General features: G+C 35.1%; 1 protein-coding gene across 1 annotated transcript; it reads left to right on the top strand.

Moving 5' to 3' along the window:
- The first annotated feature begins 6,153 nt into the window (after positions 1-6,153).
- On the top strand, positions 6,154-19,405 carry gnb4b (guanine nucleotide binding protein (G protein), beta polypeptide 4b). The gene is made up of 10 exons (XM_079857832.1): positions 6,154-6,340; positions 11,694-11,792; positions 11,943-11,981; positions 13,039-13,145; positions 13,421-13,484; positions 14,654-14,816; positions 16,215-16,281; positions 16,612-16,813; positions 18,923-19,139; positions 19,281-19,405. Exons 2-10 carry the CDS (start codon positions 11,736-11,738, stop codon positions 19,385-19,387), a joined length of 1,023 nt encoding a protein of 340 aa, XP_079713958.1. The 5' UTR covers positions 6,154-6,340; positions 11,694-11,735; the 3' UTR covers positions 19,388-19,405.
- Positions 19,406-22,337: the final 2,932 nt, after the last annotated feature.

The following is a 22,337-nucleotide window of genomic DNA, read 5'->3' as shown; positions in this document are numbered from 1 at the left end:
GTAGTTTGAGCTCAAACTGTTGAACATGATCAAACTCCATCAGGATCAGAAGAACAGCGCCACCTGTCGGTCATCTGAGGCGAGACCGTCAAACACATCAACTTCCCTTATTCCTACATCGTTTTATTGTTCAATTTTTATTTTTTATTTTAAATAATATCATTTATAATTCAATGTACATTCAAAAATTCAATATATTCAATATATTTTATTTAGGCCTATTTATTTGACCAAACCTACAACAACAGATACATAAATGTAAAGGTAGGCCTACATACATACATACAAATACATTTAAAGATGCAAATTCTTTTAAATATTTAACATTTATTACATATATTTACATATATTTTATTTTTTTATTTGACCAAACCAGCAAAAAAAATAAAAATAATAATAATCCACATATGCATGTGAAAATTCTTTTAAATATTTAAAAATTTTGAACATATATATATATATATGTTTTTGACCAACCTACAACTATAAATAAATATATAGGTACACATACATATAAATACATATATAGGTGCAAATTCTGTTAAATATTTGACATTTATTGAAAGTATTTTATTTGTTTATTTGACCAAGCAGCAATGAATAAAATTAAATAAACATTGAAATAAAGTTGGAGGTTTTATAAGTAGAAGAGGCAGTTCCGTCTGGTGTAGAAATGACCAAATGAATCACTCAGTTATTCTCAAGTTTATGCTCAAATAAAGGATCATGTTAATCGAAACTCTATTGAGTGATGTCACAGAAGTCCACTGCTCATTTCCAGCTCCCAAGAATGAGGAAATGATTTCGTATGATTGACCAGAACTGAAATTAATCTGTTAATTCTGCTGTAAAATATTATAAAACGGCAGATTCCTCATTTTGAGTTGAGTCACTTTTTTGGGTGTTTCCCATGTTCTTTATAATCATCATTCAGCTTTTAAAATGAGGCGTGTCTAATGTGGAGACGTCAATGAAGAATTCCTGGCATTTTAAACTCAAACACCAAACCATACCGATAGATAATATTGAGTAAATCTGCCATGAATCACAAATATAGAGTCAGAGTGACTCGTTCATTCACTGTAAGTCTTTATCGTGTTCTTTACTTCGAATCTTCAGTGCTCTAAAACTACCTAACTGCCTAGCCTAGCAACCAGAACACCCTAGCAACTGCCTAGCAACGCCCTAGCAACCACCCACAATACCATAGCAACTGCCTAACAACACCATAGCAACCACCCAGAACACCCTAGCAACCGCCTAGCAACACCATAGCAACCACCCAGAACACCCTAGTAACCACCTAGCAACAGCATCTTGCTAAAAACATGCTAACAGCATGCTAATCATGTTAGCATCATGCTACCAACATGCTAATAAAGCTAGCAACATTCTAATCATGCTAGCATCATGCTACCAACATGCTAATCATGCTAGCAACATGCTAATCATGTTAGCTTCTAGCTAAAAACATGCTAGCAAAATGCTAATCATGCTAGCATCTTGTTAAAAACATGTTATCAACATGCTAATCATGCTAGCAACATGTTAATCATGCTAGCATCATTCTAACAACATACTAATCAGTAAATCTTGCTAGAATGTGGTAAATCGTAGTAAATCATCTTAGAAACATGGTAAATCATGTTAAATCATACTAAAACGTGGTATATCATGGTATCACAACATGTTATTTTGCGTTAGCATCTGCCCAGTGGCGAGTTTTGCCACTGCAAGCACCACTTTTCTTCTGGAAATGTACATTCTAGTTCACTTTTCAAATTGTGTTTCAGGTTTATTTGTACAGTGAGTTTTCGTAATGGATCAGTTTGTTCTCCTACAGGATCATCTTTGACTCTACGGTCCAGATGTTAATATCCTGATGGAAATATATATTTCAGTCGATGGAAACACAGATCAAACAATGGAGAAATAGTTGCAGATCCCAGTATAGAAATTATTCTTGTGATTAATGGTCTGAAAGAGACGGACGCTGGCACACATTACACAAGCTTTACTTACAGTAAAGGAAACTCCACCTTTAACTCAAGTACTCGAACAGAATTCACTGTACGTCACAGGTAAATATATCTCCATTAGCTAGCATTAGCTTTCACTTGATTTGAATCTTCTCATTTTCATAAAATGAAGACTATAGAGACAGACTCACGTGTGTTTCATTAGATCTTCAGGTGACTGTCGCCTCTGAGTGTGTGACTGAAGGTCAAAGGTCACACTGACCGGTAAGACCAGCTCCTTCATCTGGTGGAAGAGCGAGAGGCGTTTGGGATCTACATCATTCCAGCGATGCGCTAAACAGAAGGAAAAAAACAACAATCCCTTAAAAGACTTGAAGGAAAAGAGAATGAATGACATGAATAAATAGTTAATCCATTTTTATCTAATAGAATGTGTTAAAAAGGCTTGCATTAAATCTTCAGAGTGTCACTGTGAATGCAAAGGACTCAACACTGGCTGTGACCTTTGACCTGGAGGAGAAAGGAAAGTCAGTTCATCAGGAGGAAGTTCAATACTCTCAAGTCCATGTCTAAGATTCTTCTTTTTTATTATTATTCTTATATTGTTGAACATTATCAGAAAGGCATTAATAACTGAAAGTTTTACAAACAAGACTGAGCTTACATTCAATCATCACATCACAATATACATACCATTCCCAACAGTAAGTTAAAGACAAGGTTAAAGAGAGAGAGAGAGAGAGAGAGAGAGAGGGAGGGAGAGAGAGAAAGGAAAGTAGTGGAGTGGGATGTTTTACAAATGCAATGCTTTGAGACTTTTCATCCCTCTCAATGTCTCCAAATATACTAGAAATTCATCCTTAAAAACCAATAATCGTGGAGGATTTTTTTTATTTTATTTTTTTACATTAGTATTTGTAAAATTTCAGCAAAAGCAACACATTATTTATTACATAATATACCTTTTTAACTTCACAGTTTCCCTGATGTTCAGTTCTGTGAGAGCGCAGTGCTGCCCCCTACTGAGCGACTGCAGGATAGACCAGCTTCAGTTTTTGTTGAGCATCATAATTGATTGGGCCATTTTTAATTATTGTAAGTAGGTAAGAGTTGTATATGATATGCATGTTTATATATCATGTTTATTTTTTTTTTTTTTTTTTTTTTTTTTTTTTGAGGTAGTGTAGTATGTAAATTTTACGGGTAAATTTCACAGGTAAATTGTATTGTGTATAGAGGCCCAACCAGGGAAAGGAGTTGTTTATATATCATGTTTATATTGTTTTAAATTGAAATAGTGAAGTATGTAAATTCTATTTGTGTCTAAAAGCCCAACCAGGGACAGGAGTTGAAAATTAGCATTTGCTATAAACTTTTTATGCAGCACTTCAGGGACAAGCTTGCTTTGACACTATGTTTGTTTGCATTGTCCCTGTCAAATAAAATAAACAAATAAATAAATACATCAGGCTTTTATGGCTCATATAATCTGATATAGTGAGAATATGGAGGAAAGAAATCACCTTAATTTCATTCAGAGGCTCAAACTGAGCAGAAATATTCTATTTTGGTGCAGATGCTGATATTTAGGGCCAAAAAGCTCGTAATGTAAATCAGTGATTTTTATAACAGTATAGCAGATACTGACATAAAATGCATATTATAATATCAGTATATATATATATTGGGGTTGCAAATTAGTCATGGCTATAAACCTGTATGCATGGCATCTACTTTGTATTTTTTATAAAGCAATGTTCTATGCATTTGTCCCTGTCAAATAAACATTAAATATATATATATATATATATATATATATATATGCATCTCATTCTATCTGCCAATAATTTGCTTTAGTAAGATGATTTAAAAGTTTATTTTTATGTGTTTTTAAAATATATAATGCAATGCAGTTCAATGATGGTTGAGATATGCACAAATAAACCTTCCTCAAAGCCTGGTAATGATATTTGAGACTCACATTTGAACATTATTTTTCTAAAAAAAAAAAAATATGCGCGGATAATCAAGCAAACCTGAGTTGATTCAGTCCAGATTTTTTACAATTACACTAAAATGCCTTTTATTTGCTAAAAAACAACAACTATCAATCTGACATAGAAGGGATGAAGCAGATTGTGTGCAAGCAAAGTTTTGATCATTCAGAGGCCTTAGAAATGTGTGGAATAACATATAATACATCTAGGCTTTGGGTTTGACTGATGCTATATTAAAACTGATTGGTTTGATTATACCGCTCATGATGCGTCATATCTTGTTTTGCATGCATTACTTTTTCACTCTCATGTCTAGCACTCGTATTTATCCTTAATATGAATGTACAGTTAGGCGTAATGTATTGCTCCTCTCTGTGGAGTCCCTCCTCGCCTGACGTCAGTCGCCATTTGTGACGGTTGCCATGGCAACCACTAGCCTCCCCTAGAGATATATGTAGTGATGAATTCAGCTTTTTTGCATTTGCACTGTACATCACATATATCCCTGCAGCTCTAACAATGCACCGCTGTCCAAAATGTATTTTGTAGATATTCTCTGGTATTAGTTTGTGTATACAGCTACGATTTTCCACTCAAATGTTTTTTTTTTTGTTTTTTTTTTGGTATTTCATGGTATAACCACAGTGATATAATTAAAAAAAATTATTCATTTACTTAGAATGTTCTTGACTATTTTAGAAGAAAGATTTTCAGTTCCACATTTGGATACGTGCCTGTGTTTGAGACAACAAAAGCAGGGTATCCTCTCCATATTAACACTTCTATTTATAGCCATGCTGCATCTTTTTTTAGAAGGCATGTTACTGATGCTCCTCTGCAGATCCTCAGCCGTCACGAGGGACTGCTTTCCCAACGGCTGCCCGAGACACTTATTTCACTTACTATATGTAGTATACATGCCATATATATGTCACTAATATGATTCTGATTTTAATGAGAACAATAACTGAGGAGCTGTGACCCCATCTGGAAGCCTTTTAAAGAGGTTAAAGCCCTGAAAGACCCCATACCATCTCTGACAGAGAACAGATCGCTTTCAACTCACGCCATTGATTCTTCTCCCACTGTTCGCTTTCATTGATGCCATTAAATATTCAACATTTCCAAATGCGAGTGCATTTATCATAAATTTTGAAATAGTGTAATTGAATTGCTCTTAGCATTTAACACAATATATACAATAGCCGACACCCCAAAATTATACAGTATATGTACAATAAGCTGATAATGTATACAAAATACATTTCTATCTGTGCTATACATCTTTGTTTTTGTTTATGAGTGCATGTGCAAAAATTGTGTATATAGTACTTTATTATGGTACATGCTATCTATCTATCTATCTATTTATCTATCTATCTATCTATCTGTCATTCTATATGTCTATCTTTTTTGTGTGCATGTGCAAAAATTGTGTTTATTGGACTTTATTATGGTACATGCTATCTATCTTTTTATCTATCCATCCGTCGTTCTATCTATCTATTCATCTATCTATCTATCTATCTATCTATCTATCTATCTATCTATCTATCTATCTATCTATCTATCTATCTGTCTGTCATTCTATACATCTATCTTTTTTTGTGTGCATGTGCAAAAATAGTTTATTGCACTTAATTATGGTACATGCTATCTATCCATTCATTCATCTATCCATCTATCTATCTATCTATCTATCTATCTATCTATCTATCTATCTTTCTATCTATCACAACATACTGTTACAGTGCATTGCACAAAAGTCGCAGAATAATAACAATGAAACTTTAAATCAGACCAACGTGTAAATGTTTCCGAACATTCATACATCAAAGTTTAAATTTAACTTTTACTACGACAGAAACAATGTTTCAAGTTTCCCTGCGAGACTCAAACACGTAGCGGATACGTTTCCTGTTTCTCCTACAGGCGCTTTGTTGAGGCAGCGGACGGACTGTACCATTCATCCGTGGGTGAACACAACGGCACCAACAACTACAATTCCGAGTGTGTTCACACGATAAACACAGAGTTTGGAGGTATATTGTAGTTGTATGTCTATCTAGGTCATATAAATCATATTTATGCTTTTAAACAGCGATTTTAGGCTTTTGTAGATAAGCGGTGTCTGTCGGGCCACCCCTCCGCCGAGTCTGTTGCCATGTTCCCGGTTCCCTTATGGGTGTGGTGACGAGATTGCTGGTGAAAATTGACTCTCAGCTCGCGTGAGGGCTGCGTGGCCCTTTAAATGTGTTTAAAATTGAGTTCCAGTTAATTGAGCTGCTTTGAAATTTATCTGTGCGCTTATCAACATGCCAGGGATCTGAAAGGAGCTGAATTTGCCCAAACCAGCCTGATCAGGTGAGGGGGAAAAAACAATCGTACGCTGTGTTTCTCTTCTCTCGTCTATTTCCTGCTTGTAAAATGCTCGTAAAAGGACCTGCTGGGTGATTTAAACGCATTGCTGAACTTGTTTCGACTCTTTTAGGGGTGAATGATGGGTTGAATCTTGACTTCGTATAGCTAATTAGTTAAATTATAATCTGCTGGTTGTTCTGTTTAAAGAAGAAGCAACAGGAGGCCTGATACACACACAAGAGTTGAGTCTGAACTCCAACCGTTATAATCTGTTAAGTGTTTCCTGGCAGGAGTTAATCATCTTAATGGACAGTGTGGTGTAGTGGTTAAATATCTGTGGTGATGAGTGAAAGATTGCAGGTTCAACCCTCAGCTGGGATGACAGTATTATTGTGTCCTTGATAAAGACACTTCAGGTTACTACAGTAAACATGAGCTGCCCGTTGTTTTGAATAAAAGTCTTCGTTATATGAACGAACTCCATAAGTCATTTTACTTAGTGGTTATATCTTCCAGCTTGGTTAAATTGAATAAAATGTCAATAAAATCCCCTTATTTAAAATTAAATTTAAAGTATTTTGTGAGGACGGCAATCACTGAGATTCTTCGAGCTGGTAGTTTTGCTTTCACTTTACCTTTGGTGAAATCCGTTTTGATCCACCTTTAATTTTTTTTTTTTTTTTTTTAATAGATCAGATCCAGATACTTTAAACTCTGCCAGCATGAATACTTTTGATATTTACTGGCTTGTGTGGTCTTTAATATTGTAGGTTATTGTGTAATTTTATTATTTTAAGGATTTAGAAATGGCCTAGCAGACATTATTTTCAAACTAAATCGTTTCAGATTTCAGTATTTATTAGGTACATGAAGATGTTCACCTGTAAAAAAAATTATAATATATATATTATATGAAGAGTTCAGATGCAAAAGCCTCTAAGTGCCATCTGAAATTTTCTTCTAGAATGATCATATTTATCAAGCTTGTATATTTAAGTTCAGTAATTTCACTTAAATGACAATTAATAGGTAATTTGCATTGCCATTTAAGTGAAATTACTGAACTTAAATATACAAGCTTGATAAAAAATGATCATTCTAGAAGAAAATTGCAGATGGCACTTAGAGGCTTTTGCATCTGAACTCTTCATATATATATATATATATATATATATATATATATATATATATATATATAAATGTTGTGAATTTGTGGAATATAGTTATTTTTCCCCCTTTTGCTTCCTGGAATTGATTTTCAGTTGCAGTTTTTCTCTTTATGGGGTTATTAAATAAAAGCAAACAGCTTGTCATATTTGTATTACTGTAAAAGGAGGGTGAAGATACTCATGTCCTCTGTCATAGTGTCAGGTATGGGGCTCAGCAGTGTATTTTGTCATCATTAATGGAGCAAAAAACCAGCATGTCATATCTGTGCCCACTGAGAGCGTGCCAAGCTGATCTGACACACATCCTGAAACCTTCCCGAATCCCGACGGGCATCACCTGGAGTCAGTGTTTTAGTGTTATGGTGCACACTTGAATTAAATTTCCATTTGAATTGAATCCATAACAGACAGCACCGTATAGTTTGGTTGGCTGAAATAGGGCTGCACGATTTAGGGCTGGGAAAAATTTATTGCAATTTTTCTGATAAAAATTCTGCTTTTTTTTGCACAATTTGACATTTTTCTTTGATTTTTATAAATTGTATCGATATTATTTGTTTAATTATTAACATTTAATTATATATGTTTAATTATTAAGATATTAAACAAAATAAGACATTTTACTGTTGTAATGTTTTATCGTATAATAAAAAGTGTGTATTTAGTAAAAAATATTAGGGCTGTCAAACGATTAATCGCGATTAATCGCATCCAAAATAAAAGTTTGTGTTTACATAATTTATGTCTGTGTACGGAGTATAATTATTTTCTATATATAAATACACACACATGAAAAGCCTATTTATTTAAAGGATAACTTCGCCGATTTTCAACCAGCTTTGTATTGATTACTTACAGTGTCGGTTGTATATCTAAATGAACAATATTTACTCTGTTTTCTGTGTTGCCTGGACCGAGAAATTCACGTTTATTTGTCAGCAAAAGTCTTTTGACGGCTCCAGGGCTTTGGTGAAAACTACAGATTATACTTCAGCATTTCTGTATCACATAGACCGTCGGATCGGTTAGAGGGTTATTAACAACATTGTAAGGGTTGGTTTATCACTGAAAACTTTAAACAGCATTAAGGTACAAATGTAAGACTATGGCAGCAGCTTTCTTACTTGTATGCGTCACGTCTTGCACGTTTTTCTTTCCGTTTTATCCCCTACGTTCGGCCTAAAAGACTGTACGTTGAAATGTTGACGACAAACTGAGGTTTGGCGCCATTCTTTCCATATTACAATTTTTTTGCAGCCTTTTAGCCGCTGGATCCTTCACTGGAAACTCTAAACTCTAAACATTTACTCTTTGAATTCTTGCACCCGGGAACAATACAAGTCGATAGATACCATTATGGCTAGAAGATTGCTAAGAAGTATTTCCTACTAAAGTAAGGTGGTATTTGACTCTGGTCAAGTGTTTTCATAGCAGACTGGCGGGAGTGGCTTTGGACATGTACAGTGCATTATGGGTGTTAAAGTTTTCCTACCTATTTGGCAAAAGGGAAGACAACAGCCTTTTTTCTCTGTGTTTTCTCTAGTCAGGTAGCACAGATTTATTTTTTAAAACCTTGTTTCTAATAGCCTACATACGCCAAGTTTAAGTGAAAGCCCATTTTCCCAGGGATGAAGTACCCCTTTAATCATATCATTAGGTGCGTTTCCATTAACCGATGTTATGCGACTAAAACGTAATTTCTTCCTCTCGCGATAAGTCATTCCAAAAATCATGGCGACGGATGTTGGTAGGTTTACGTATATCCCAGCCACCGCATTGACCATTATTATTAATCGAAGGAGACGCATGTGTGTTATCCAAGCATTAATGTTTGGTATAATAACGTATAAAGTATAATAACGACCCTTATTATACTTGAGAGCAGCACATATGAGGTGTTTCTCCCTCATTTCTGCTTCGAGGTCTTGATTGTGGCATTTCTTTGAGGTTTAGAATCCAGTATTCCTGTAATTCTGTTGTCTTTTATGAATTTAATAAAGAACTCCGTCTCATATTCTGTCCCGAACACACCGCGTCATCTACATCAGCTGACCTGTAAATGCGCAAAAACTATTTCCATTGCAGTTTTGCGAAATATTTCTTTTTTGAATTGCGTGTAAAACCCCCTCATGCGAGCGTAAAAACTTTTTTGCAATAAATGCGAGTTTTTGCGAAATTGACGTGTTTTCATTGGGCGTATTTTCAATTTACGCAATTTGAGGGGTAATGGAAACACGGCTACAGACTTTTCAACTTGATAATCTCACTAAGCCATATCGAGATTTAGTATTATTTCGATTAATTGCACTGCCCTAGTCTGAAGGAGAGCGACGTGGATTATGTGAAGGTTGAGGCTGTAGTTGCCGCATGACGTCATCTTTGCACTGATGCGAGTTTGAATCCATAGGGTCTTAAACCACTCCAACCAAAGGCCTACAGACGGTCCAAAGATAAACTAATGCCAGACTCAGGAAACATTATCTGTGTCTGATCACTTTTAAAATCATGCATGCAGCATTACATAAAGGTCAAAACCCAAATTATAAACATTGTTTGAAGACAGAACTATTTCATAAATGTCTCTATCGTTGTAGTCCTTGGTATTGTGAATAAGTTGGGTGTTGCTGTCTTGTAGTTGGGCAGTATGACCTAATGGTATGAGTAATATCAGTATATATATCATACTTTTTTTATTGGAAATTCAATGGAATACATTTTTTTTCCTAGTTTTTAATAACCATGTGGTAAATGCCTATCTTTGTATAATCGAATTAACTGGTAACACTTTATAATAAGGTTTCATTTGTTAACTATATGGTAACAATGAAATTACTTTTACAACATTTATTAATCGTAAAGTGGTGCAAATCAAGCTTTTAATGTTCTTTATGTGTCTAGTATGTGGTGTTATACTCCATTGCTGAGTATTTTCTCAAAAAAGTGAAAAATGATTAGGTTAAAATTAGGTGCTTTATCTCATTTGATTTTGTTTTGAACTTGATGGACGCAAAGTCACATTATTTGTTTATAATCATAAAAAAACGAACTAGCCTCCAGTTTAGGTTGTGCCAGATGACAGTTTGAGAGATGCTGGACTAGTAACCAAACCATGTGCTGTTAACGCACAGATGTGTTTGAGTTTGTAGTAGATCTTCTAACTCTTAACATGTTCGTATGCAATCAAAGGTGAGGGAGACATTGAGACGCGGTCGCTTGATTTGACGGAAAGGTCAGTGAACATATGGGTGGCATTTGGCAGCAGTTGGCGGGGTTTTGAAGACCCTCTGAGCTCACCGTCATTTCCCACTGCTCTCAGATCAGTTTGTGCGTTTAATTAAAGTTGCTGAAATGGATTTGCTCAAAGGAAGCTGGTCCTTTGACCATTTGTAATTGCATTTTAAAGGGGTGGTTGATTATGATTTCACTTTTCTAACTTTAGTTAGTGTGTAATGTTGCTGTTTGAGCATAAACAACATCTGCAAAGTTACAACGCTCAAAGTTCAAAGCAAAGGGAGATATTTGCTTTTACAGAAATCGCTTTTTAAGGACTACAACAAACGGCTGGTAGAGACTACACCACATTCCACCCGGGTTAGTGACATCACCAACCCTAGAATTTACATAAACCCCGCCCCCTGAACACGATTTACAGATTATCAAGACAGAATATGCTAATCAATGACTAGAAGATAACTACACATCAGCTTCATAAACTCATCAACTAACCGTTCAGAAATGCCCTGTTGCTTCTACATGTTGTCACTTCTTCTCCATCATTGTCTGACGGTTTGAACATTAAAAGTCTAAAAGTTTTTGAAATTTTCAGTGTGTGTCTGTGTGAGGTAAAAGCACACAAGCTGTTGAAGCTCCGCCCCCTGTGCCGGGAGCAGCAGCTCATTTGCATTTAAAGGGACAGACACAAAAACAGTGCGTTTTTGCTCACCCTCAAAAAGTGACAGTATTAACATGCTATATAAAATATCTGTGGGGTATTTTGTGCTAAAACTTCACACACACACTCTGGGGACATCAGAGGCTTATTTTACATCTTGTGAAAAGGGCATTATACCACTCCTTTAAGGGATTTCATAACCGCATGCATCACTAGTGCAATGTTTGATTGACAGATGAGCGCATGCAATGCAAGAATGATGTCATAATACTGTAAAATTGCACATTTCTTGCAGGTCCAGCACGTTGTCGTCTCGGGCGTAGGTCAAACAGGAACAATGAGTGAGTTGGAACAGTTGCGTCAGGAAGCGGAACAGCTTCGCAACCAGATCCGGGTAAGAGGAATTGTTCATCAGCGCTTGTGTTTGGACTGAGGCAACAAAAGGAAACGTTCATATGAGAGGACTCGCATGCAAACAATATATTTCCTTTGTTGAGTGTTTTGATTGGGAATTTTTGTGTCATGAATTATTGTTGTTTTTCAGGATGCTAGAAAAGCCTGCAGTGACTCCACACTTTCGCAGGTACGAAACAAATCATTGATTCGTTGATATCAACCAGGTCATCTACAGACTGCTGTGGCGATGTACACTATCTGTCAAAAGTTTAGAATAAATAATAATGCAATTGATTTTTTACACTATCTGTCAAAAGTAGATAAAAAAAAGAACTTCTTTAATGCTTTTGATAGAAGCCTCTTACACTCACCATTATTTTGATCAAATACAGTAAAAACTGTGAAATATTATTAGTTTAAATTTTGTGTTCTACGTGAATGTATTGAAGTGTAATTTATTCCTGTGATAAAAGCTGAATTTTCAGCATCATTTCGAGTCTTCAGTGTCACATGACCCTTCAGAAATCATTCTAATATGATGATTTGCATCAGTTATTATTGGTTTTCTATTATTAATAATGGTTCTGATTATTATCACTTATTATCATATTTTACTGCTTAATATTTTTGTGGAAACAATATTTTTTAGCATTCTTTGATGAATAGAGAGTTCAAAAGAACAGCATTTAATATAATTCTTTTGTAACATCATAAATGTCTTTACTGTCACTTTTGATCAATTTAATGCGTCCTTCCTTACTGAATAAAAGTATTAATTTCTTTTTCTTTTTCTTGCCCCAAACATTTGAATGGTAGTGTATCATAGTTTACAAAAATATGACGTAACACAACTGTTATCAACATTTATAATAATGAGAAATATTTCTTGATTAGCACATTAGAATGATTTCTGAAGGATCATGTGACACTGAAGACTGTGATGATAAATTCAGCTTTGATCACAGGAATAAATTATATTTTACAATATTATCAACAGTTATTTTAAATGTAATAATATTTCACAATATAATTTTTTTACTGTATTTTGATCAAATAAATGCATCATTGGTGAGCAGAATAAACTTCAAAAAAATGTTTTGCATTTTTAGTGTTAATACTCTGTAAATGAGCATAGAAATGCTATAGAAGATGATGCTGTAAGATCTCTGATGTGCCATTGCTTCATGGGAGCTGATGATGTTGTGTGATCTTTAATCTCTTGCTGTTTTGGGCTCATATGGCAGATGACAGCAAGCCTGGACTCAGTGGGGCGGATCCAGATGAGAACGAGACGCACACTCAGAGGTCATCTCGCCAAAATCTACGCCATGCACTGGGGCAGCGACTCCAGGTGTGTGTTTGATTGACAGACACGCTCTCAGAGGGTCACGATTGGTTTTATACACACAGAAAATGCTGCTTTAAACACTCTGGGCCTCCTTTCAACTGTGTGATTAATATTACATGAAGAAACGCTTGGGACCCTGGTGTTCGTTTTCCATGGAGCTGTAATAAGGCCTTTCCCACCATGTTACTCAAATCCCATCTGTGCCCCATATTAATTACATTTCATTATGGATATGCTGCAGTGTGGATGAATATAATTTCTTTGGCTTTTTTTTTTAGGTTACTTGTCAGTGCCTCCCAAGATGGCAAACTGATCATATGGGATGGTTATACGACAAACAAGGTAACGAGATACTAAAGCCATGTACACTGAAAAAAAAAATATATATATATATTATTCAAATCAAAAGATGTTATTAAGCATCACCAAATCAACCTAAATACATTGATTTATAGCAACAAAACAACTTTTTATAGGTTAAATCTGCTTTTTAAGTTAACAATAGCTATGTTAGTTAACATCCACCTATTTTTCTTTCACATTTTGGGATATCGCATAAAAACTGCTGGAGGAAACGCCAAGATGCACATAAATTTAAAAAATGTGCATAACTTTATCCAATAAGACTTTTTAACTTTTTTTATCCAATAAGAAAACATGTGCATAAACTACAATGGAAACACGTTTACCGAATATGCCTGAGCAAAGTCATGTTTCAGTATAATTGTCTTACACGACTAACACATGCATTTATAAAAACTTTATGCAATAAGACTTAACTTTTTTTTTTTTTTATCGGCTATTTTAAAAATGTTTGAATCTATTAGTAGCTCTAATATTTACTGAGATTTTAAGTTAATATTTCAATATTTTAACAACATATTTGCAGTTCTGTAATGATTGATGTTAACATGACATGACACAAATGAAATATTTCAAGTGTTTTATTTTGATTTGTTTTTATTTTAATATTTACATATTTTATATAATTAAGTTGTTTTTGTTTGTTTGTTTTGAAATAAGTCTCTTTTGCTCACCAAGACTGCATTTATTCGATCCGCTGAAAATTCAGCTTTTCCATCACAGGAATGAATTACATTTTAAAATATATTAAAATAGGAAACCTGTAGTGTATTATATGCAAATTTGACTTTTTTTTTTTTTTTAATAGTTTAATTTATTGTGTTTCATCTGCGCGCTCTGAGATGCAAGTAATTCATTATATAAGAAAATTTTTATATACAGTGGTTATATACTTTAAAAAAAAAAAAAAATTTGCACCAGTTTATCAGGAAGATTTTGTTCTCTTTGACTTTGACTTAACGCTGCTTTATTCCCAAAAGTTTTATGTAAAATTTTTATTTTGCGCACAAATTCGCAACTTTTGATGAAAGCATTGCTAATTGCACCACTATTTACAGTGTAGCCCAGTCCTGCTGTGGATTGTTTTCTGTTTATCTTCAGTTTTTGCTTATTGTATTACTGAAGGCTGTTGTATGTTTTTAACTCAGATGCACGCTATTCCCCTGCGCTCTTCCTGGGTCATGACCTGTGCGTACGCCCCGTCCGGGAACTACGTGGCCTGTGGAGGCCTGGACAACATCTGCTCCACCTACAGCCTTAAGACCCGCGAGGGCAACGTCAGGGTGAACCGAGAACTGGCCGGACACACAGGTACAGTCACCTTTATTCATCTCCTCTCTTCTAAAACGGGGATTAACAAGCTTTTTTTGTCAGCCGAACCCCTTTGACCTAAAATATGTACTAGGGCTGTCAACATTTACACATTAACGAGTGCGATTAAGTCAAAATTCTTAAATCTGCGAACTGCGTTTCTCGGCTGGATAAAGCAAACAGCGTCTCGCTAGTAAAGTTTTGATGGATGCGGATTGTAATCAAGGTAAAGACGATTGTGGTGACGTACAGGAGTCGTACAGTAAGAGTCTGTTATTATTGGTGCGCAACCAAACCGTGTTATATTTATGCAGACACACTTCAGCGTTGTTTCCACACACAATCAGGATCATGTTTTTATCTGTCCTGTGTATAGATTCGTGTACTGTATTTTTTATATATACACATATATACATTCATATACACACACACACACACACACACACACACACAGACACAGAGAGTCAGGTCAAAGCAATGGTCCTGCTCAGTATCGCAACTTGGCATGTCTAAAATGTAAATAAGCTCTGAAACACACTGTGGATTCTGAAAAGTTTGTTCTGTAATTATTATTTTTTCGTGTGTGCTTTGGTGTGCATAAGTTTATGAATTACATGGGCTCTTTATATCATTTGGTTATTTGGTGTCCTTTTTGAGTCTCCAAGTGTTTTTTGGAAAGATCTAAATTTACCTTGAAAAAAGCCAGCAGAAAATCATCCTTCAATCTGATGGTTTCCTTGGCTGGATATAGCAATTGATGACAAAATAAATGTGTTAAACAAGATAAATCATTTATGATTCATTTCAAGATAAATATGCAATTAATCACGATTAATCGCACAAAAAGGGTGCGATTTTAAAAATGTTTTAATCTATTAGTAGCTCTAATATTTACAGAGATTTTTTAAGTTAATATTTCAATATTTTAACAACATATTTGCATGTTTACGGTTCTGTGATGACCGTTAATGTTAACATGACATGCAGGTACACAAATAATTCAAGTGTTTTATTTTGATTTGTTTTTATTTTAATATTTGCATATTATTTTATATAATTAAGTTATGTTTGTTTGGTTGTTTTGAAATAAGTCTCTTTTGCTCACCAAGACTGCATTTATTCGATCCGCTGAAAATTCAGCTTTTCCATCACTGGAATGAATACATTTTAAAATATATTAAAATAGGAAACCTGTAGTGTATTATATGCAAATTTTACTTCTTTTTTTTTTTCATAGTTTAATTAATACATTAATAATTATTATCTTAGCTAACTCACAAACCTGTTTGGGAAACTCTGCTCTTCTTCAACTCTTTCTGTATGCCATTTTATACAATGCATAATTAATGAATGCAATACATAATTAATTTTTTTTTTTTTTTATGAACAACCCTGTAGGTTATCTGTCTTGCTGTCGTTTTCTTGATGACAATCAGATCATCACCAGCTCTGGCGACACCACATGGTGAGTTCATGTGCCATACAATAACTCAGTAAGTGCCATAATGGCAATTATTTTTCCTATTTCATTTTGGAATTTGGCAGACTTTTTTTTTTATTTTTTTTTAAAGCAACTTGCATTGCATTATAGGTGTACATTTTATTAGCTCATGCATTCCCTGAAAATCAAACCTATGACTTAGTCATTGCTAGCGCCATGCTGTTTTAGCTACATTGCGTATTGCAATGCTAAATGCAACAAAAAAGGGTTTTGTTCCATGTTGCTTTGAATTAAAGGTGTTTGGTTTTAATGAAAATGAAATTTTCAACTTTGCTTCTGTGTCTTTTGTTGCAGTGCATTGTGGGACATTGAGACGGGCCAACAAACCACCAGTTTCACAGGACACACAGGTGATGTCATGAGTCTGTCGGTCAGTCCCGACTCAAAGACGTTCGTGTCAGGGGCCTGCGACGCCTCTGCCAAACTATGGGACATCAGAGACGGGATGTGCAGGCAGTCTTTCACTGGCCACGTCTCGGATATAAACGCCGTCTGCGTGAGTGTTTAGACCTACCTTTGAAATCATGCTTGCTGTTTGGTTGAATTATTAAAATATAAACTACTAGTCAAAAGTTTGGAATAATTAAAGGGGTGATGAACTGAGAAATCAAATATTTTCCTTGAGCTTTTGACGTGTAAGACGTCATCATACTATAAGAATATCCTGTAAGTTTCAGAACTGAAAACATCCTTGTTAGTCCAATAAAAGCTTTTATTGACACCAGTCACAGCGGACGACAGGTTTTTCAAAGTGGGGATCTCTGACGTCAAAGGGTATCAAACCCCGCCTCCGCAGAAGAAGATCAACGCCTACTTCAACACTGCCTGTTTAGCCCCGCCCACCGATTCACGCATTACATGAAGCTCATTATAATATGCAAAACTGTTATCCAATCATAGCAGTGGGCGTTTACTTCCAAGTCTTCAATGAGACACGCCCATATAAACCGAGCGTTTCAGTCATCTCAGTAGTCAGCATTTGAAGTGGATAATAACCTTTCATCAAAGATATACATGAATTTTGAACAATACCCGTTCTTGTCTTAGGACAACTTTGATTAACTTTTTTGATCCACTTCAAATGTTGACTACTGTATATACAATGTAATTTATTCCTGTGATCAAAGCTGAATGTTCAGCATCATTACTCCAGTCTTCAGTGTCACATGATCTTTCAGAAATCACTCTAATATGATGATTTGCTTTTTCAACATTGATAATAATCAGAAATGTTTCTTGAGCAGCAAATCAGCATATTAGAGTGATTTCTGAAGGATCATTCAGGATCAGTAATATTTCACGATATTACTGTCTGTATTTTTTATCTAATATTTGCAGTCTTAGTGAGCATTAGAGACAAAAGCATTCATAAATCTTAATTATACCAAACTTTTATACTACTAACCAATACTACTGGTTATACTACAGGGCTGTTGAATGCTTGAATCTGATTGGTTGAAGAACGTTCTAAGGTGTGCATTATTTTCAGGGAAACGCACAGCTAAAGTAGTTCCAGGCAGGTCTTGACCGCATTACAGTTCCATATCACTCCGCGTAGTTAACTGCAATAACGGAAAATAGGATACAATTCATAACAAGAAAAAACATTTAGCCCCATGCGCTTGATCTGCAGTTTTCAATGTCTAGCTTCACAATCAATGGAAACATGCAGTTTAATTTAAATAAATAAAGTATATAGTCCTAGGCTATCTATAATCAATAGAAAATTAAACTGAATATAGGCTAAATAAATGGATAGTCCTGCAGCACGGATTTTTATTGCAGATAATATATAACAAATAAATAATTATTGATAGGCCCACTTGTTAAAATGGCTTTGTGTTTCATTTATTTGGCTAGTCTACTGTCATCTGTCAATAATATAAAAAAGAATGAACAAATTAATTATAACGAATTGAATTAATAAATAAATAATAATATTGACGCACATGCTTTTCTGTCTCATTATTGCAACATCTCTCTCTAATAACTGCATTAATAACTGCATAAAGCCGGGGACACACTTTAAGGCCGGTTATGAATGTAATTTGATACTTATGACTGATAATGCCCAAACGCGTGTTCAGCGCGTTCAGTCTGTGTTCAAAGTCGGTGTTTAAAATCTGCTGCTGCGATGAAAACAGTCAGAGAGTGTGTCAGCTAGTCGTGTGTCCCAGCATTAGTCTGCTATCAGTGGCTCAAACCTCCGTTACTAACTCTAAAATGACGTTTTGGAATTAGCAACGGAGGCATTGGATTAGATGCGTAAGAAATTAGTCCTACATACAAGAGCGTTTTAATGACAACAACTTTACAAACGTCTTGAAATACATAATCTGAACAATGTTTCGAGGTGTGGTAACTGTAGTATAAGCGGAATAATTGACTTCAGGCCGTTGAATTATTAGAAAAATAATGCACACCGAGGTGTAACTCCGCTTCGCGTCGTGACCGCATTACCACCTCGGGTGTGCATTATTTTTCTAATAATTCAACGGCCTGTCGTCAATTATTCCTTACGTGGTTTATATTATGTTCTGGAAGCTTCTCTTGTGTAACACGGCATGAGTTGATGAATTTGACGTTTTTTCGTTTACTCCTGCAGTTCTTTCCGAACGGAAATGCCTTCACAACAGGTTCAGACGACGCCACCTGCAGGCTGTTCGACCTGCGCGCGGATCAGGAGCTGATGATGTATTCTCACGACAACATCATCTGCGGCATCACCTCCGTGGCCTTTTCCAAGAGCGGACGCCTCCTGCTGGCCGGTTACGACGACTTCAACTGCAACGTCTGGGACACTTTAAAAGGCGAACGTGCAGGTGAGAGCAAATGCCCTTCAGAGTTTTTATATATATATGTATATGCATATTTATATATGTATACCGAACCGTGAGCAACTTGAACCGTTAACACCCCTAATGGATTTGCATTGTAATAATCTGCATCGCTCCCTCTGTCAGGTGTCCTGGCCGGTCACGACAACCGGGTGAGCTGTTTAGGAGTAAATGATGATGGAATGGCTGTGGCCACGGGATCATGGGACAGTTTCCTTCGGATCTGGAACTGAGAGCGGTATTAAACAAAATCTCCAGGTCCAGTTTCCTTCCGTCCCATTTCTACGTCTTTCCACAGCAAGTCCTCTGCATTCCAGTTATTACACATGATTTTCAGTATGTAGTTCAATCCCGTGGGAAAAGCCAATCGTCACCGCCGGCCACAGGAATCATAATAAGAGATTATTAAAGTGTCATTGTGTAATATGTAAATATACATGTATATGAATATAGATATGGTATATATGTACAGCATTATGTGTATGTATATACCATATAGTATATACATACATAGTGTTCATGTATATATTTTTCTAGTTGATCATTGGCCCATGACATTTTTATTAATCTTTCTCTCTTTTTGTTTTGTATTTTACTTTGTTTTGTGTACATAGAAAACAACGCTAAACTAGTCGGAACGTTGCGTACTGCAGTCTGTATTACAAAAAGTTCGTGAATTTATGGAGGTTTTCATGCATTGGACAACAAAAGCGTAAAACATGCAGATGACCTCTGAACTTATTTTTTTCTTTACACGCCACTAAATCAATCATTTATTGGTGTTTGGAACGAAGGCACTGAATTTTCTCAGCCTTGAGATTGAATGTTTAATTCGAAGCATTATGACACCTTGTTTTTAGGAGTCTTGCTTTTGATTGATAATGAAATTTATAATGTCTCTGCCCTTGAACTTTAGCCTTAAAATACTAGTGATCACAACAGAACTAATCCTAGTATATCAATTCTTATTTTTTTTGGTGCTTACAAAGGAAATCTGTGCTTTGAATTAATTCATAACACTTGCTTTTTTTTTTTTTTTTTTTTTGGATTAGAAATGGCCACAAACCCTTCTCTTAAATTTTTTTAACATTGCAGTGTTACAAAAATGGAGCATATTGAAAGAAGTATATATAATATTTTTGTGTGCGTCATAGTTGATTAGGAGTCATTTGAATGCTGAGACTGTTTTTCCTTCAAAGTTTTTTGCAATCTCTCAGTTTTTGCATGTAAATGTGTGCAAACAGGTGGAAATGAAGAACACTACCTGGTCAGGATGATTTAACTGCTCACTCAGTCACTATATTTGGCTTTTTTTTTTCTGTGGATAAAAAAAAAATTGTAGATCAGAGCAATGAAGCTGTTTACTCACTTTCGCCATATTTATAAGTGCCATCGGTTCTGACAGTACGTCTCTGTGTTTGTTGTGGTTGCCGGATCGAGGCTGTTTGAGATGTGTGTCAGTAACCAGCTTGATATTCTTTCACCTTAACAAGCCTGATTAAAAATGATATCTGTGCCATTGTTAATGCTCTTAACACCTCATATAACTGTGAATAGAATTTAAAATCTTTCTCTTCACCTTTTTTGTATAAAAGGGAATTGGAAAGTGGCTTGAAATTATGTTGAGGTATTAAAGTGTATTTACAGAATGAAAATGCTTTTTAGCATAAATAAAACCATTTCACCGTTCAACACGCCGTAAAATAATTCATTTAGGGTTTAAATGTTTGTTTTTTTTGCTGAGTTTTAAGATGATTAACTGTGAAAAGGGATGTCTTTAGTAGCAATGTCTCATTTAGAAGTCACTTTGAATTCTACAATTTAAACAGGAAATTTGTCTGCTGGTATTATTTGTATTGGTTAGAATTTAAGTCAGATTTCTATTGTTGATAATGTAGAGGTTGCAAGATTGCCAATCAGTGATTCTTTTTGTGGTTGTTTTATTATGATCATGTTGAAGATTTGAGTGGTTGGTTCCGGATCAGCTGAAATGAACAGTTTTAACATCTAACTGTCTTTATCCTTGGCTTATATAGTCATGTAGTCTTTTGGGCTTTAATGAAAAACATGGATGACTTTTTCAAACGAGTTTAGTTTTTATTTCGCATTATTTCCAAACATGCCAAACCACTCAAACTCTGCAACAAATGAGTATTTTACATGTTAGAACCCCAATGCTATAAGTATTCATAATATACTTTTGGCTCATTTGTATCCTACATTACCTTCTTCTTTGAGCCAATAAAGCCAGGACTGTGGTGCCTGGTATAGACTTTCACAGTGCCATATTTTCAAATAATCAATTTTAATAACATTTTGTTCCTCAATTTTTTTTTTTTTTTTTTTTTTTTTTTGGTATTTGTAAAGTAACATGGTGATAAAGCTGCCATACACTGATATTGTAACCAATAAAAAGACTTTTAACCATATGTTAAGATGTTTCTTTTTGTTTGTCTCAATTTGCAAATTTAAATGTGGATATTTGGGCTATAATATAGCCTATTTCTTGGTTAAGTCAAGATATGACCTCTTTCAACTGAAAACAAACAAAAAAAATGATCAAAACATTTTCAAAGTTTTCTCCTAAACGTAATTAAAGATATTGTGAGCGACGGAGAAAATTAGGGACAGATTCATTGCCTGATTCATATGATCCAACGATTTCCTTTGTCTTACTTGCAAGTATCCAACAAATTAAAATTGTGTTGACATTATTAAATGTTAATGTCATAAACCACGAATATTTGTCGTGAAAACTCACCTCAGAAATTCGCGCCACTTCCTCTCAGAATTCCGGCGCACGCGCTGATCTGAAAAAGCGCGCGATTTTCCAAGCGAAAGTCGACAAAAAGACTTTTGACTTGACACAAGGTTTATAATAAACGATACAATATTGCCATTTCACCTTTAATATAAACCGTAGTAAAACCATAGAGTAAAACACGCTTACAGCAAACCTACCATGTCTCCGCCACGAATAATGTCGAAAAAGCGTATCATGTCCAGTGTCAACATCATCGAAATTTATTCACAATAGGCCCAAGTATTATATCGTTGGGGATTACTATACTCGAACTATAAAATTTGAACAATAGGTGCAGAAAGAATCTCTCGCGTCAAGTCACTATAATGCCCTGACACAATCCTCCCACCCCATACAAAATAACACACACAAAAAGATAT

This window comes from Squalius cephalus, assembly GCF_949319135.1.
Source record: "Squalius cephalus genome assembly, chromosome: 22".
Lineage (NCBI taxonomy): Eukaryota > Metazoa > Chordata > Actinopteri > Cypriniformes > Leuciscidae > Squalius > Squalius cephalus.
Note: the sequence above shows the minus strand (reverse complement) of the source record. Positions and strands in the feature narration are given on the sequence as shown.

What these genes read in the sequence shown, in the direction of transcription:
- gnb4b (XM_079857832.1), top strand. Translation starts at nt 11,736, where the DNA reads ATGAGTGAGTTGGAACAGTTGCGTCAGGAAGCGGAACAGCTTCGCAAC. An exon ending in CACTGGGGCAGCGACTCCAG is followed by an intron (nt 13,146 to 13,420) that starts GTGTGTGTTTGA and finishes TTTTTTTTTTAG; the next exon opens with GTTACTTGTCAGTGCCTCCC. An exon ending in AGAACTGGCCGGACACACAG is followed by an intron (nt 14,817 to 16,214) that starts GTACAGTCACCT and finishes ACAACCCTGTAG; the next exon opens with GTTATCTGTCTTGCTGTCGT.